Source organism: Prionailurus viverrinus, chromosome A2 (genome assembly GCF_022837055.1).
Source record: "Prionailurus viverrinus isolate Anna chromosome A2, UM_Priviv_1.0, whole genome shotgun sequence".
NCBI lineage: Eukaryota > Metazoa > Chordata > Mammalia > Carnivora > Felidae > Prionailurus > Prionailurus viverrinus.
Window position 1 is genome coordinate 96,268,834 of NC_062562.1, and position 18,307 is coordinate 96,287,140.

Sequence of the window (18,307 nt, forward strand, 5' to 3'; positions counted from 1 at the left end):
GGATGTTGTCGTTTTTGCAAGGGGCCAAGCCGTCAAGATGGCGGCTAGTGGCGGGGAGCTTGGAGGTGTATTTGATCACCATGTCCAGCGGGCTGTATGCGACACGCGGGCCAAGTATCGGGAGGGGCGACGGCCTCGTGCTGTCAAGGTAAAGTGATTTCGGTTTCATCCTTTGTCCTTGAGAGCTTTATTTTCGCTGTTATTCCACATCCCAGCATATGTAAATAAAGGTTTGAAAGGCTGCGATCCTATCCGTCACTCATTGGAGATGGATATGAGAATCTCTGGTACTCAAGTTACCAAAGATTCTCAAAAACCCTTCGGTCAACTGCTAGAACGTCAGCTCCGCAAACACAATGCTTTGTGTTAGTCATTGCATCTTTCATGTTTACAATAGTGCGTGGTGCGTGGTAAGCACTCAGTGAATATTTGTTCTCTCTTTGTAGTAACTTCTCCCAAGCCAACTTCTGGAAAACATGTCTATTGAAGAAAATTTATTCTTTAGTTAGATCCTCGTGGGGTGAATTTACTTTTTTTTTTTTCTGCAGACAGGTTGAACAGAATGTTTCTTGTTTTCAGAGGCTTTTTTTTTTTTAAAGCTTTTTTACTTTAAATTCCAGTGTAAGTAATATACAGTGTTATGTTAGTTTCAGGTGGGCAATATAGTGATTCAGCAATTCTGTATATTACTCAGTATTCTTCATGATAAGTGTACTCATTAACCCTAGAGCAGTTTTTAAAAATAGTTTTGTCCTAGGCTTTTTGGGGAAGTATATTTTTATGTGTTTGCATTTCTTTTAGGTATATACAATCAATTTGGAATCTCGGTACTTGTTAATACAAGGAGTTCCTGCAGTGGGAGCGATGAAGGAATTAGTTGAGCGATTTGCTTTGTATGGTGCAATTGAACAATATAATGCTCTAGATGAATACCCAGCAGAAGACTTTACAGAAGTTTATCTTATTAAATTTATGAATCTACAAAGTGCAAGGTAATTTGCAAGTTAAGCATAAGTTTTGTCTCCCCCATCCCCATTCCTATCATTTTGGCCCTGGTTGTCCCTCGTTTATACCTGAATTACCCAATAACCTAATATTGCCCTGTATTACTCTGGTCTTACTCTAGTCTTAAGTGTTAGCCTTATCAAAACACTATTCACATTGTGTCATTCCCATGCTTAAGAATCTTCTGTCGTGTATTGTGGTAGATTAAAAAATGGGTTTGGAGTTAAGTTTTTGAGCTCCACTGCTTACTAACATCATGACTTTGGACAAGTTGTTTAACTTCAGTAAGCCTGGTTTTTTTCTATTCTGTAAAATCTGTATGGTAAAAGGACCTATTCACTGAAGTTGTGTGAGGATAATGAGATAACCTATGTAAAGGGCTAAGTGTAGTGCCTCCTGTTCAGAATGCAGTAAACGTTAGGTATTGAAGTTCTTATATTGTTATGCATCTATGTGAATTGACCCCATTTTTTCCAGTCTTCTCTGTAACATAAATTCTGCTCCAATAAGGCTGAAGTATGAAATGCCTTACCTAGTTTTATGTTGACCCCATTCTTGTCACTAATTTGCTCCAAGACTCATCCTTCTTTGGCTGTTGCCATTCATAGTTTCTTTATTATATTTTTTAAAGATTTTAAGTAATCTCTATACCCAACATGGGGCTCAAACTTACAACCCCAAGATCAAATGTTGCATGCTCTACGCAGCTAAGCCAGCCAGCCAGGAGCCCCATCATTCATATTTTCTTTCTGTACTACAAAAAGCACTTGCAGCCTGCCACAAAAGCAATTGATTTTATGTAGTTGTATATTATTCTCAGTTTGCTCTTATATGTAATCTCACTTCCCCTAATCACTTCCCCCTAGCCTGCTCTTCATGGTCAGGGAAACATATTTGCTAGAACTTTTGCACCTCCCATAGCACATAGTACATTATGTGAAGTTCAGTATCTTGATTCAAATTGTAGCTCTACAAACCAATGTGAGCATGGCTAAGTTATAAATCTTCCTAGGCCTCAGTTTCATCGTAGGGTTTTTATGAAGTATTAATTCAGGTGAAGCATTTCAGGCACTGCCTGGTGCATGAAAAATCTCAGTATTTTTATCATTATCCCTGGGCACAGAAGTACTTAAATATTTATTGTAGTATAATGCCTGGCCAGTCATAAATGTTTAATAAATATTTGTTGAATACCATTCTTTGACTTTGTCATTGATTAGTTATATATTCAGCATTTACTCAATTACTGAAGATTTTATAATTGTAATATTATTAATTTTTTTTATTTTTTATTTAAAAAAAATTTTTTTTTCAACGTTTATTTATTTTTGGGACAGAGAGAGACAGAGCATGAACGGGGGAGGGGCAGAGAGAGAGGGAGACACAGAATCGGAAACAGGCTCCAGGCTCTGAGCCATCAGCCCAGAGCCCGACGCGGGGCTCAAACTCACGGACCGCAAGATCCTGACCTGGCTGAAGTCAGACGCCCAACCGACTGCGCCACCCAGGCGCCCCAATATTATTAATTTTTATATATGAATCCCATCATAGGAACAAAACTGTGGTGAAAAGACTAAACTGGGTATGAGCTAACTCTTAAGGGCCATTTAATTTAACACAGAGAAATCTGTATTTCATGACCATAGATTGTGTACCTCAGGTTAACTGCTGGGGATCCTAAGTTGGTTAAAGGGGGTCTGGATATGTGTGGATGACTTAGCTCAAAACCTGTTAGCACTATAGAGAGTTCTAAGAGTATTCCCTACATCAGTAGAATCAATACCATCCATAAGGAGAACATCTTAATTCCCAACCCATAGGAAGTATATACACATAACACAAGCTGAACTTTACTGTTTAGATCAATGCACTGTATCCTAGTTCAGCTATTATCCTAAGTAAGTCAAGATTAATAAACCATGCTATCATGTATTTCTGTTTAGGACAGCCAAGAGAAAAATGGATGAACAGAGTTTCTTTGGTGGATTGCTTCACGTGTGCTATGCTCCAGAATTTGAAACAGTTGAAGAAACTAGAAAAAAATTACAGGAGAGGAAGGCTTATATAGCAAGAACTACTAAAAATAAAGGTATGGAAAGCCTGTTACTAAACACCTTCAACGTGTAAGGCACTCTGCTAGGTATATCATCCCATCAGAGCTCCCACTCTGGTGGGAAGAGAGGCAAATAAATGATCACAATATTTAAGAAGTTTGCAGCACTCTTATGGAATATGGGCTGGAAAGGGAGAGATGTTGGTTTGTGGAAGCCTTCCTATAGGATGAGAGAGGTGGCTGAGTTTTGAAGGAGTAGACATTACTCAGGAGGCGAGAGGAAGAGATGGAAAGGTAGGCCAGGTAGAAAGTTTAAAGGTCCAGAGGAATAAGTGAGCAGTATGCGTTTGAAGGAACTATGAATAGTACAGGATAACCGCAACACAGGGATTGCAGTGAGAGGGAAGATTAGAGAAGAGGACAGGAACTGAATCATGAAGGGCATTGTGTCACAGGCTGCGGAATTAAGGTTTGACCTAAAGGCAATGAGAAACAATTATGATTTGCAGACCAGTTACCAACTGCTAATCTAAAACTGCTAATTGTGGAAAAGTTCCACTTTTGACCAGCAGCTGGCCAGGTGCCCCATATGCCCAACTGAGTTTCCCTAGACACAAATTCTAGGTGCCTGGAATGGAGCCATGGGCTTTGGTACATGGACTGTAGGAACAGAGTACTCAGAATTGGACTGAAATAATGTGTGTGGTCTGAAATCTGAATAGTACTGGAAATCCACATTACAAAATATCTACCCTTTAGTTGAAGGACAAAGTCATTGTGCAGACACCTATTGAATATAATGAGTGATTAGGGAAAGGGCAGGTGGCAGAGGTGAAGAGAGATAGAAGATAGGAAGACTCTTGGAAAACTTACCTGAAAATTGGCAAGAGAGCTGTTGAGAGTCCCTGATCACTTGTAGACAATGAACTTTTAACCTGTGGGATATGTGAATAGCTCCAGGAGAACTTACGTTTGTGTGCCAAATAAAATTACAAAATATGGGTCCAGCCTGTTGCCTCCTTTAAAAACTAACAAACACCAACTAAGCAACATGATACATTCATGTAGTAGAATGCTCCAAAGCTGTAAAAAAAGGAGCATTCTATGTAATGACCTAGGAAAAAAAATCTCTAAGATCTACAATTAAGTGGAAAACACAAAGGTGCAGAGAAATGGCTATTATGGGGGAAAAAAGAGGAGTAGGCAGGGGGAAGAAAAGTAAGACCTACTGGACAGATAAATAAAGTAAGAATGGGATTACTTATGGGCGGAGGGTGGAAATCAGGCATATAGGGGGTAAAGAAAGTGTGAAGCGTGACACTAATATACCCTTTATACTTTTTAAACACATGAATGTATTACCTGCTCAAGAAAAAAAAAAATTTCAGGGTAGCATTTGTTAACATTTTAAAGTAGTGTTTGTTTTTAAAATCACACATTTCCAAATAATGAAAACAGTAAACGAACCATTTTTTTTCTCTTCTCTCCTCTTTTAAATTGTAACATAAAGATCATTACGTGACAAAGAAGAAACTGGTTACGGAGCTTAAAAACACACAAGATTTTAGACAGGACTTCCATTCAGAGACCTCTGGATGTGCAGCCACATTGAACACTTCTACTGGCAACTCAGATCCTTGTCTTCCTTATTCTTGTGAATTGCCTTTATGTTATTTTTCCTCGAAATGTACATGTTCATCAGGGGAGCATATGGACAGGGCATCAAACTTCTCTCAGGATGGTAGAAACCATGAAGAAACATTGGAGCATTGTATGCACAGTGACTCTTTGCAGAAAATACAGGTGAAACCGTTTAAAAATTCATCAGCCTGCCCTGGCGCACAGAAGGCTATTACTTCTTCAGAGGCAGTTGACAGATTTATGCCTAGGACAACACAACTGCAGGAGCGGAAAAGAAGAAGAGAAGATGATCGTAAAATTGGAACTTTTCTTGGAACAAGCACGAGTAGTAATGAGGTTATGATTGGGCCTCTGTTACCAGACTTACCCAAAGTGGATATGCACGATGACTCGTTGAACACGACAGCAAATTTAATTCGGAATAAACTTAAAGAGGTAAGATCATTTTTAAAAAAACTGTTTTAAGAGACCATTTGGTTATAGGGCTAACAACTAAATGGAGATTTGTGGCAACTAAAGTATTGTCATTAATTTTTTTTGTTTTCGGTTTTTTGATGTGTTTTTCTACAGTTCCTGTTGAATTAACTGAATCTGACGAACAGAAAAGTATCTGCTTTGATATCATCAGCCTTTGCTTTGAACAGTGAGCAGAACAGGGGCGCCTGGTGGCTCAGTCAATTAAGCATTTGACTCTTGATTGCAGCTCAGGTCATGAACTCTTGGTACATGAGTTTGAGCCCTGCATCAGGCTCTCTGCTGTCAGCAAGGAGCCTGCTTTGGATCCTCTGTTGGATCTCTGCTCCTCCCCCACTTGTTCTCTCTGTCTCAAGAATAAACATTAAAAAAATGAACAGAACATATTCTATGTCATTCTAGGTACAAAACATAAAAGCAGTGGTTTCAGTCCGTGAGATCAATCTGTGAGAGTGGAGCCCAGGCCCTCTCTTTTTAAAGCTCCCCAAATGGTTCTATTATGAGTCAAAGTACAGAATTATTGTGTTGAAGGAAAACTTTTTTTTTTTTTTAATTTTTTTTTCAACATTTATTTATTTTTGGGACAGAGAGAGACAGAGCATGAACGGGGGAGGGGCAGAGAGAGAGGGAGACACAGAATCGGACGCAGGCTCCAGGCTCTGAGCCATCAGCCCAGAGCCCGACGCGGGGCTCGAACTCACGGACCGCGAGATCGTGACCTGGCTGAAGTCGGACGCCCAACCGACTGCGCCACCCAGGCGCCCCTTGAAGGAAAACTTTTTCTCAAGTTCAGTGTTCTTACAAATTACATCAAAATGGTTTTTGCTTCTTTGATAAAGATAGCCATAGAATGAGGTGAGATTATTCTAAAGACTAGGCCCTAAGGTCTGCATTTCAAAATGTAAACTTCTTAAATAGATTACAACTCAACTGTCCTAATTAAGTACTAATTTTTTTACATATTTACATAATCATTTTCCATTTTCTAAGCACAAATAAAAGAAAGCTAACGTTTGAGTTAGCTTTTGAAAGATAGCTTTTTGTGGGGTAAACCTTTTATAAATCAAACTGAGGGAAAGGAACCTTCTTTTAAACTTTAACTCTGGAGGTTCAGAAAGTGCTTTTCATGCAGTTGTAAATGTATTTTACAATGTGATTAAGGGAATCTAAGGTAGCTTCATTTATTTTATGTATATGTTTTTACCTGAAAATTACTATCTGATTAAGGATGAGGGCTTATGTTATAATATTAAAAGTGTGTGAACACAATTTCCATGCTTAAGCCTCTTTTTAAATGTTTGAGTTTGTGCTGGCCCTTTTCTTCCTTCAGATACAGTTGAACTGAGGCATAGATGCGGATACATAGCTCCCTCAGCCAGAAATGACTATATTTTCAAGAAAAAAGTTGTTAGGTCCAAATCCTAAGTAAGGAGACAATAGAACAACAAAATGGAGAAATACTGAATACAACTTACACAGTTTCTAATAATTTTACATGTTAAGTGAAGACAGTCTTACTCTGCTTTAACTCATTGTCAACTCTTTTTCCAATGATGTGTTTAGTTTCACTTCCCTAGGAAATTGAGGATTATACCATTTTCTACTTATTTCTCCAATTTTTCATATTCACCCCCCCCCCCCCCGGTCAAGCCTCCATGTCTGTAAATACATCAAATGTTATCAGTGTTTCAGGTTACACAGAATGGAGATCTCTATCTGTGTCTATAAAATAGCAAGTGACTTCACATCTATAAAGGATTGTTAAAGTAGAGTATATATTTACTTTTATCCCCTCAAGTTTTCTTTTTTTTTCTTGTTAAATGGCTTTAGAAATTTTACTCCCATCAGTGTTTGGACAGAAAACTTTGTGCGTAGACCATAGGCTGTAACCTGAAATTGGGCTAACTGCCTTAAATGTGACAGCAAGAATTGAACTACTAGATGTATCTCCTACCTCTCCTAATAGTTTATTTATTCTTGTACTATAAAAACTAAGTTTTGGTGGTTCTCTTTTTTTTAAACTAGGTAATTTCATCTACGCCAAAACCTCCAGAAGACAAGCTGGAAGATGTACATACAAGTCGTCCGTTAAAACAAAGAAGAAGAATATAGATTGCCAGCAGCAAATTATATTTTCTAAGGGACTATTTATCTTTTATTTTTTAGCCTATCATTTTAATTCTTTAAGAGATTTTACTGCTGGCATTTTTTAGTGCACTCCTCTTTGTGATACCATTCAAGCTATTGTATCTAATAAAGGTTCATCTTTTAAAATTAGCTTATCATTCACAGAATACATGTCAGCCAAATATGTTCCTTAAAAAAAAAAAAGGGGGGGGCGCCTGGGTGGCGCAGTTGGTTAAGCGTCCAACTTCAGCCAGGTCACGATCTCGCGGTCTGTGAGTTCAAGCCCCGCGTCAGGCTCTGGGCTGATGGCTCAGAGCCTGGATGGAGCCTGCGTCCGATTCTGTGTCTCCCTCTCTCTCTGCCCCTCCCCCGTTCATGCTCTGTCTCTCTCTGTCCCAAAAATAAATAAACGTTGAAAAAAAAAAAAAATTAAAGTTTTCCGGAAGCTCCATCCAGTGACTTTGGTTACATTTTATTGGCTAAAACTGGGCTCATGGCTGTTCCTAACTGGGGAGGTCTGGAATGGTGAATGTTTTAGGTTTCCAACTTCTCTGGTTGAGGAAGCAGGAGAAAAGAGGGTTGTGAAAGTATTTCCCACAGGGGCCAAGGTCGTTGGCTAACTTAAAAAATAAAATTAGTTTATCATTACTTAATATTACAGAAAGTGTTTTTCTATTATTACTTCTCACTTTGCAATAGTTATATGTAAATTAAGTGAACAAAAGATAAAAATTTTACAATGCAAATAAAGACAGGCAACCAGGATCTGTTTCTGATTTTAATGCAAGTATCAAGTGTTTCACATTCAAAAACTAGAATTCAGGATGTGTCTGAATGCCAGGGCTTCAAAATCAATACAATTCTGTAAAGTAAAAAAGTTAAACTATTAGAACAAAGCTGAAATTAGGAGCCTGTATTCTTTAGTTAGTCTCTAAGAAGAATTTGCTTATCTATGGCAGAAACAAATCTGTATTTGTCAATGCTAGACTGCTAACCAGTACATTTAGCATACCTACATTGTTTGTCCTATCAGACTACAAAATTGGAAACTGGAACAAGTATGTTCAAGCTGTGTCCTTTTTTTTTTTTTTAAACTGCTAAAAATACCTTGAGAAGGCCCATACCAAACTGTCTGTTTTTCTTTTCTCTATATACCTAAAGGCCTCTTACCTAATGGATTGAATTTGAACATACCGGTTAAGAAGGTTCATCATCAGTTATGACCTGATTCAAACTTGCTGGGATGGCACCAAATGGTAGATGGTATTAAAAGAAGCTGGAGGCAAGGGGTTTGGCCTTACTTCCTTGTAAGGTAATTAATTATTTTTTTCTGCTGAACTCCCAGGTAAAAGACATGTTAGAGACCCAAGCATAGAATTGGAAAGAGCAAGTTACTATCTACAACATGCTTCTGACTTTAAGGTGCTATGAATTTCTACCTCAGGGTCGTATTAAAATGTAGATTCTGATAGTGGTGGCCAGAAGCTGGTGGATGATGGGAATGCAGAATGGTTTACAGTTTTCCAAGATGGAAAGCAGTCTGGAGATTGGTTGTACAACATTGTGAATGTACTTAACATCACTGAACTGTATGTTTACAATTGGTTAAGATGGGTAAATTTTGTGTTAGATGTATTTTACCACAACTGAAAAAAAAATTATCTGACAGCCTTAAAAGGAGGAGCTGCTCAGTGGGTTCAGTTTTGTTGAATGGATTCCTGATCTTCTCAGGACTTTGCAGGATCTTTCCAGTGACCATGTGGAAGCCAGCATGCCTCCCCATCCCCACCAACATGCACAATATTTGATCAAGATGAATGGAAGTAACCTTTGCTGTGTCAAGCATCATAAAAACAACAACAACAACGATTGAGTCAGTTGGTTTGGGTTGGGGCCTGAGATTCCCCATTTTCCCCAGGTTCTTAGGTGACACCATTGCTGCTGGTGAGTAGCAAGGTTCTCAGTAACTGGGCTACTGAGTTCTGGGAGCAACTGGAGATCTGTTGGTGTTCCATCTGACCTAACTAGCTGCTCCAATCCAGTCCATTCTATGTGGCTTCCTCCATCAGTCTCAAAATGAGAAGTGTGCCTTTCACACACTGCATTTTACTATTTATTTCCAGGAATAAACTACAGTGGGACAAGTTAGAGAAATGAGCCGAAGATAGCATAGGAGAACTTAACACGCAAGTTTGTGCATAAAATCGCCATCTAGATCACTGCAGAGAATTAAAAAGTTTCTACTTTCTTCTTCAAAGGAAGAATTAAAGGAAATTTTAATGTGTCAAATTATTAGGCTGGCTCTTCTGGCTCAGAAAACTTGTCAAATTCATACATGAAAAGCCTTCCTAAGCACAAATACTATAAAGTACTTTAAATGTATTCAAGATTTTTTTTTTTTTTTTAATTTTTTTTTTTCAACGTTTATTTATTTTTTTTGGGACAGAGAGAGACAGAGCATGAACGGGGAAGGGGCAGAGAGAGAGGGAGACACAGAATCGGAAACAGGCTCCAGGCTCTGAGCCATCAGCCCAGAGCCCGACGCGGGGCTCGAACTCACGGACCGCGAGATCGTGACCTGGCTGAAGTCGGACGCTTAACCGACTGCGCCACCCAGGCGCCCCAAGATTTTTAATAATGATTCTCATGGTTTGGCAACATTTGGGTTGAAAGAGATCAAATTTTGTCCTGGCAGTTATGGTGGGTACTTGCTGAGTACACTGTTCAATGTTCTATCCCTTAAGCATGCCAATAGATTCTAGTTTTCTTTGGGAAAATTCAACATACAAGAAATCAGGAATTGTGTATAGCTAAAGAGGCTGCAAGCTCAAAAAGTCTGTTGAATAGAATCCTCACTATTGTTGATTCCCAAAACGTGAGGATGGAGCTGAGATCGTCATGGTTGCCTGAACTTCAGCTGTGGGCTAAAGCCCCTACAGAGGTGAGTGTCCAGCAGGTATTACTGTCTGATCCCTTAAAAACTTTGCTCTTAACCACTTTGAGCTATTGGCACTGTACCTTTGCTTCTGGTAAACACGGTCCAAATACCTCCAACAAAAGTCTCTCTTCTCTAACTGCTTTTTCAAAGTCTGCAAAAGATATCTTGCCATCGTTGTCATAATCCTAGAGAGGAAGATGAGTTCTTGATAAACGATAGAGTAGTTTTTAATTTCGCATGGGAAATAACTCTTTGCCAAGTAAAACTATTAGTTTACATTTCTGTGGGCACTACTTACATACATCAAAAGGTACTTATTTATCAAGGCTACTTACTTTATTCCTGGAAGTCTGTTTAGAATACCTGTTATTAGAGGTTGAAAGTTTGTGTCCCTCTTGCCTCTAAATCCAATGTTAATGCCCCCAATGTGATGATTTGGGAGGTGTCTTTGGGAGGTAATTAGGTTTAGATGAGGTATTGAAGGTGGAGCCCCCATGATATAATTAGCATCTCTGTAAGTAGAGACCAGAGCTCCCTCTCTCTGCCATGTGAGGACACATTGAGGTGGTGGCTGTCTGCAAGCAAGGAAGAGCACCCTCACTATGGAAGCAAATTGACTGGCACCTTGATCTTGGACTTCCCAGTCTCAGGATTTTTTTTAAAGATTTTATTTATTTTATTTCATTTTTAATATTTTTAAATTATTTTTGAGAGAAAGGCAGAGTGAATGGGTGAGGGGCAGAAAGAGAGGGAGACACAGGATCCGAAGCAGGCTCCAGGCTCTGAGCCATCAGCACAGAGTCCAGTGCGGGGCTTGAACTCACAAATCATGAGATCATGGCCTGAGCCGAAGTTGGACATTCAACTGACTGAACCACTCAGGCAGACTTTATTTTTAAGTAATCTCTACACCCAACAGGGGCTCGAACTTACAACCCTGAGATAAAGAGTCACACATTCCACCAACTGAGCCAGCCAGGCAGGCACTCCCCAGTCTCAGGACTTTGAGAAACAAATTCCTATTGTCTAAGTCACCCAGTCTGGTATTTTGTTATGGCAGTCCAAGCAGACTAAGACACCTGAGTTACCTTAAATATATAAAATATAGTCGTGTCTCTAAAGGATTTATACTGTAACTGGGGAGTAAAACAAAAAGAGGACACATATTATAGTGCTACATTTGTGATAAAATCAGTGCCATAGGGCAAAGATTTTCAAACTTAATTTTTAGTAGTAGAATTTGTTCCTCAAAGGATCTCTGACTTGAGAGCTCATCATGTAAAAAGGATAAAAGTGAAGTTACTCACTTAAGGAGCAAGGCACTGGGAGTCAGAGCAGTAACAGTTCAAGATGGACTAGAATCATAAGAAGATGCTTGCAGACTAATGGGAGGCCTTTAAGGATGATCGAGAGGACTTTTAGGTAGCTGAAGAGGTCTAGGGTGGAAATGCAGAAGAATGGCCCAAACTGAAGTCTGACAACATGAGGCGATGTAAGTCAGGAAGAAGACAGACCTGCCTGGAGTGGAGCATTAATGACAGGGACTGTGGGGGATTAAATCACGGGAGGGACAGGGGACCATATATGTAGATTATAAATGCTTTAACTGCTTAATTCAGTTTGGGTTTGATTTGATGGGTCCTTGTTTTTTCACTTCTGAGCATAACTCAGGGTTGCTGAGAGTCTAACTTAGAGAAAGGTTTGAATAATTACCAGAAAAAAATTCACTCCAGGGGCACCTGGGTGGCTCAGTCAGTTAAGCGTCCGACTTCGGCTCAGGTTATGATCTCATGGTTCATGAGTTTGAGCCCCATGTCAGGCTCTGTGCTTACAGCTCAGAGCCTGGAGCTTACTTCAGATTCTGTATCTTCCTCTCTCTCTCTGCCCCTTCCCCGCTCATGCTTTGTCTCTCTCTCTCTCAAAAATAAATAAAAATTAAAAAAGGAAAAATTTCACTCCATAACATGTCCTTTAAAAAAAGAAGAGGGATGCCTGGGTGGCTCAGTAGATTAAGTGTCCAACTTCTGCTGAGGTCATGATCTCACAGTTTGTGGGTATGAGCCCTGCGTCGGGCTCTGTGCTATATAGCTCAGAGCCTGGAGCATGCTTTGAATCCTGTGTTTCCCTCTCTCTCTGCCCCTACCCCGCTCATGCACACACGCTCCTCTCTCTCTCTCTCAAAAATAAGTAAACATTAAAAAAAATTAAAGGGGTGTCTTGGTGTTTCAGTCAGTTAAGTGTCCGACATTGGCTCAGGTCATGATCTCATGGTTCATGGGTTCGAGCCCCCGCATCAGGCTCTGTGCTGACAGCTCAGAGCCTGGAGTCTGCTTCAGATTCTGTGTCTCCTTCTCTCTTTCTGCCCCTCCCCTGTGTTCATGTTCTGTCTCTCAAAAATAAATGTTAAAAAAAATTGTTTTTAATTAAACAAGAAAAGAGTGAATTTGGAATTGGGGAAAATACTGTCTCTCAAGAAGTCTACCCTCAGCCCTAGCAGTGGCTAGTGAGAGTAATTCCTAATCCCAAGAAGGCTCTGCACTACAAGGGTAGATGTGGAGCTCGAACCCACAAAACCTATGAGATCATGATCTGAGCTGAAACCAAGAGTCAGATTCTTAACTGACTGAGCCACCCAGGCGTCCCCAGCGAGAGTATTTCTGAAGGAAGAAGGTATGCTGGAGTCTGTGTTAGCTGAATCTAAGACTTGGCAGCCCCCATCATCTATTTCTTTCCTTATCTCCAGAGTAATGGAAGTGAGCTGGGTCCAGAATGCTTTAGAGTTAACAACTTTTCACTGGTATCCAGGATTGGGGCATAGTAAGAAAAGGGAAGAAATCACTATGTCCATAATAAAGTGGTACTTTTTGTTTCATTCAAAGAAGAATTCTGCACCCCATTTTCTATCATGATTTTGGGCAAAACTATTAGTATTTCTGTTTTCTCATCTGTAAAATAGAGATAGTAATTTCTACTGCATAGGGTTGTTTTGAGGGTAAAATGAGTTCCTATAATTAAAGTTCTATGAAGGCCCTTGGCATGTAGTTAAGTACTTTATAAGGGACAGCTATTTTAATTATTATGTTATTTTGTTATAACGAATGTTTAGATGGATTGGAGGGCTAAGGTCATGCAGACAGACTAGAGTGGCATCCAATTTTACACAAACTGAATCTGCTGCACCACTCCCTCCCAACCCCCACATTGAGTAAAATATTTTAAAATAGTACAGTTCATATTTTGTGTAGTGATTCATTTAATCACCCAGCCATTCCATAAGTATTTATTGAGCACCCACTATCATCCAGGCACTGTTGTAGGCAATGGATAGAGCAGAGAACAAAATCTCCTGTCCTCATAAAGGTTACTTTCATTATAAAGGGAAATAAATAATTTCTTTGTCTTTAGCTTTCCCCAATATCTGCTTATAGGTTTTCATTCTTACCATTTTTTTCAGTGTTATATCTACCAACTCTTTTATTCCTTCATCATTCTCTTCTTCAGATGACTGTTGGTGTAGACTGTTCTTTAACATGTCAAATATCTCTTCTCGAGAAATGTAACCATCACCATTCAAATAGTAAACTTCAAAACAGACTGTCCAAAGCACAAGAAATGTAAAGACTTGGATAAGAACAGTTAAAATATCACTAGTCTTCTCCTTAAGTTATTTTAGTATATAGTTTTTAAAAAGATAAAAACAATTTATACAACCTACAATTATTGGTCTATGACAGATGAATTTTAAAATAAAGCACCTTTTATACTTATTGGCACAAGATTAAATACTCCTTGGAATGTGGAATTTGAAATTGAGAGTTTAAAAATGTTATGAAACCTGAAACCATGAAACTGTTAGAAGAAATCATAGGAACAAGTTCCTTGACATGGGTCTTGGTGATGATTTCATGGCTATGACACCAAAAGCACAAGCAACAAAATAAAAACACAAGTGGGACCACATCAAACTAAAAAGCTTCTGCATAGTAAAAGAAACCATCATCAAAATGAAAAGACAACCTGTGAAATGAGAAAATAATATTTGCAAACAATATCAGATAAGGTGTTAATATCCAAAATATATAAGGAACTCCTACAACTCAATAGCAAAAAAGAAAAAAAAATTAAAAATAGGCAAAGGACCTGAATAGACATTTCTCCGAAGAAGATAAATGAAAAGCCAACAGCTATAGGAAAAGATGCTCAACATAACTAGTCATTAGGGAAATGCAAATTAAAACCACAATGAGATATCACCGCATGCCTGCAAGAATGGCTATCATTAAAACAAACAAATAAACAAAAAATGCCAAAAATAAGATAACAAATGCTGGTGTGGATGTGTAGAAAAGGGAACACTTATTTGCCGCTGTTACAATTATAAATTGGTAGAGCCACTATGGAACATAGTATGGAGGATCCTCAAAATATTAAAAATAAAACTTCCATATAACCCAGCAATTCTGTGTGGGAATATATCCAAAGGTAACAAAAACACTAACTCAAAAAGATATCTGCACCTCCATGTTCATAGCAGCATTATGTACAATAGCCAAGGTTTGGAAACAATCTAAGTTTCTATCAATGGATGAATAAATATAAATAAGAATATTACTCAGCCACAAAAAATGAGAAAATGCTATCATTTGCAATAACGTAGCTGAAACTTGAAGGCATTATGGTAAGGAAAATAATTGAGACAGGGAGTGACAAATACTCTATGACCTCCCTTATATGTGGAATCCCCAAAACAAAAACAAAACAAAACAAAACAAACAAGAAACCTGACAATAACAACAGACTCATAGAAAAAGAGATCAGACTTGTGGTGATCAAAGATGGGCAGTTGGAGGGAGGGGGAACTAGAGGAAGATGGCTAAAAGGCACAAACTTCCAGTTATGAGATAAATATGTACTAGGAAAGTAACATACAACATGAAGACCATAACTAACACTGATGTATGATATATAGAAAAGTTGTTGAGAGAGTGAATTCTAAGGGTTCTCATCACAAGGAGAAATATTTTTTTTTCCTTTATACTTTTCTTCTTATTGTATCTATATAAGAAGATGGATGTTAGCTGAACCTATTGTGGTAATCATTTTGTAGTATATGTAGAACTGATCTGTATGCCTTAAATTTATAAAGTGATATATGTCAATTATTTCTCAATAAAACTAGAAAAATAAAAGAATTTGGGGGAAAAAAGTAGTTGATAAAGATGCAGATTCCTGTTCACCTGTATCTAGATGGGAGAGGAAACAGTTACAGATTAGATATCAAGTGATCTTTGTGAGGAACAGATTTGATACCAAATCTTCATAATTAAAAAAACAAATAAATGGGGATGCCTGGGTGGCTCAGTCAGTTAAGCTTCCAAGTTTGGCTCAGGTCATGATCTCAATGTTCATGACTTGCACACTCTCTCAAAAATAAATAAACATTTTTTAAAAAACACACAAATAAACAGAACTTTTCCTGATATAGCACAAAATAAGAGTATGGATTCCTTGGTGGTAGTAGCTCAGAGAATGCTATTTTAAAACGTTCCCAAGGTAAAACCGATGTAGCCAGTTGAAACCAGTCTTCAATCCACATTGGAGAATCAGTCTTATAGGTACTTTACATTGTAGCCTTAATTTAAAAAGCAGCTCCTTAAAGGGGTGCCTGGGTGGCTCAGTTGACTGAGTGTCTGAGTCTTGGTTTATGCTCAGGATGATTCATGGTTTGTGGGTTCAAGCCCCGTGTTGGGTTCTGCACTGTCAACATGGAGCCTGCTGGGGATTCTCTCTCCCTCTCTCTGCCCCTCCATACTTCCATGCTGTCTCTCTCAAAATAAATAAACACTAAAAAAAAAAAAAAAAAGTGGCTCATTAGAAATTTACATACCTAAGATTTTTCTTTCTGTCTTGGCATTTATGAACTATGTTTTAATATACTACATTATCTACGTTGGGGTCTTCTTGTTTCTGTAATACTTTTTGTTGTTGTTCATGTATTTATTTTGAGAGAGAGAACACAATTGGGAGAAGAGAGAGACTCTCAAGTGCGCTAACAGCAGAGCCCTATGTGGGGCTCAATCACACCAACTGTGAGATCATAACCTGAGCTGAAATCAAGAGCCAGTCTCTTAACTGACTAAGCCACTCAAGGACCGCCCCCTGCCTTTTTTTTTTTTTAAGTTGGAATACTTTAGGGGCACTTGGGTGGCTAAGTGGGTTAAGAGTCTGACTCTGGATTTCAGCTCAGGTTGTGATCTCCCAGTTTGTGGGATCGAGCCCCACGTCAGACTCTGTTCTGACAGCGGGGAGCCTTCCTGGGATTCTCTCTCTCCTTCTCTCTCTGCCCCTCCCCTGCTCATGCTCTCTCTCTCTCAAAATAAATAAACTTAAAAAAATAATAAAGTTGGAATACTTTGAAATCAATGACGTTAATTTAGGTACTTGAAACTATAAACAAACAATACCTTCTGTGTTCAGAGATAACCATCAATTCCAATTTGTAGATATTAATAGTCCTTTTCCTCTTCTCTGTCCCCACTGTTATTTCCTAGGTAACTTCAACAATCTAGGAAACTCTCCTGCCTCCATCCAATATTTCATTATTTATTATAGTTGATTCACAGCTGTCCTCTTAGGGAATGTTGGGGAGAGGAATGTTGCTCAGTAGACGATTCAACCTTAATAATACACATTCAGTTGACCTTAATACTACATGTCTCAACATCAGTTCTACCAACTCCACATGTTCATTCCTGTTGGTTAGCCTGCTCTTCCTTCTAGTTTCTTTCTGCTCAAGATTTACAAGAATTAACTGAAATGCTAGTTATTCTGTGGAAGTGTCTTCTGATCCACCAGATCCACTAGAAAGCACTTTCTCATCACTCCCATATAGTATTTTGAAAATACATAGGGGCGCCTGGGTGGCGCAGTCGGTTAAGCGTCCGACTTCAGCCAGGTCACGATCTCGCGGTCCGGGAGTTCGAGCCCCGCATCGGGCTCTGGGCTGATGGCTCGGAGCCTGGAGCCTGTTTCCGATTCTGTGTCTCCCTCTCTCTCTGCCCCTACCCCGTTCATGCTCTGTCTCTCTCTGTCCCTCCCAAAAATAAATAAACGTTGAAAAAAAAAAAAAAAATACATAGATTTTGAAGTAATCATGTTATATTATGGTTATTGGTTTATATGTATTATGTGACCCAGAAATGAGCATCTCCTGTAGAATGACACAAATAAAAGACAATAACTGTATAGACTTCAAAAAAAAAAATATGATGAAGCTGCAATAAAAGAGATCTCTTTTTACTTTTAAATTTGCTTTTTTTTTTTTAAAGTTTATTTATTTATTTTGAGAGAGAGCTAGGGAGGGGCAGAGAGAGGGAGAGAGAGACATTCCCAAGCAGGTTCCACACTGTCAGTGAGGAGCCTGATGCGGGGCTCAAACCTGTGAACTGTGAGGTAATGACCTGAGCTGAAACCAAGAGTCAGACACTTAAACAATTGAGCCAGCCAGGTGCCCCAATAATTTCTTTTTAAGTAAACTCTATACCCAACATGGGGCTAGAATTCACAACCCAGAGATCAAGAATCGTGTGCTCTACTGACTGAGCCAGCCAGGTACCCCTAGAAGTAAATATTTTTTTTAAACCTTTGGTCATGCAATACATATATACACATGTGTACACATACGTGTGTGTATATCTCATTATTCTCTTACATAGAGTACAAAAACTAAGTACAAACTTCAGCATATCACTGGCAAAGAACATTTTTCAGTATATCTGTGTAGTGAGTCCATCATCTCCTTGGAAGTCTGCCCATCTGCACTACCCAAAATGACCACTCTCTCCCTGAAGAGGGACTTCTGTGACTTCTATACATTCATTCATGCCACAGATGACCTTACTCAGGTCCTGAGAATACAGTAATGAAGGAGCTCTTCTGGAGTTCGCAATCTAGTTAAATGTTTTAGCAAAAGCAATAGAATCAATATAAAATTCCAGAGTATCAGATTAGCTGTGTCTTTTTGTTGAGTTTCTTCAATCCATAGCATACATGTGATGTGGGGAACAAAG

General features: G+C 38.8%; 2 protein-coding genes across 5 annotated transcripts in view; one reads left to right on the forward strand and one right to left on the reverse strand.

Moving 5' to 3' along the window:
• Positions 1–7,450, forward strand: RBM48 (RNA binding motif protein 48). 2 transcript variants are annotated; one of them, XM_047850933.1, is made up of 5 exons: positions 1–148; positions 802–992; positions 2,949–3,094; positions 4,569–5,134; positions 7,199–7,450. In XM_047850933.1, the coding sequence occupies exons 1-5, from the start codon at positions 38–40 to the stop codon at positions 7,283–7,285; spliced, it is 1,101 nt and encodes a 366-aa protein (XP_047706889.1). In that variant the 5' UTR covers positions 1–37; the 3' UTR covers positions 7,286–7,450. The 2 variants fall into 2 exon arrangements, with proteins under 2 accessions (XP_047706889.1, XP_047706888.1); XM_047850932.1 differs by lacking the exon at positions 7,199–7,450 and adding an exon at positions 5,270–5,776 and having other exon boundaries at positions 26–148.
• The window catches only part of LOC125161243 (EF-hand calcium-binding domain-containing protein 1-like), a 27,762-nt gene continuing 14,275 nt past the window's right edge, over positions 4,821–18,307 (reverse strand). For 2 of the 3 annotated variants that reach the window (XM_047850942.1, XM_047850944.1), the window contains exons 4-6: positions 13,681–13,832; positions 10,319–10,423; positions 8,066–8,162 (exon numbers count right to left, since the gene is read on the reverse strand). In XM_047850942.1, the coding sequence (XP_047706898.1) occupies positions 8,106–8,162; positions 10,319–10,423; positions 13,681–13,832 (314 nt within the window). In that variant the 3' untranslated portion in view covers positions 8,066–8,105. Of the gene's footprint in view, positions 4,958–8,065; positions 8,163–10,318; positions 10,424–13,680; positions 13,833–18,307 lie in introns of those variants that run through there. The other variant, XM_047850943.1, reaches the window with a different exon arrangement.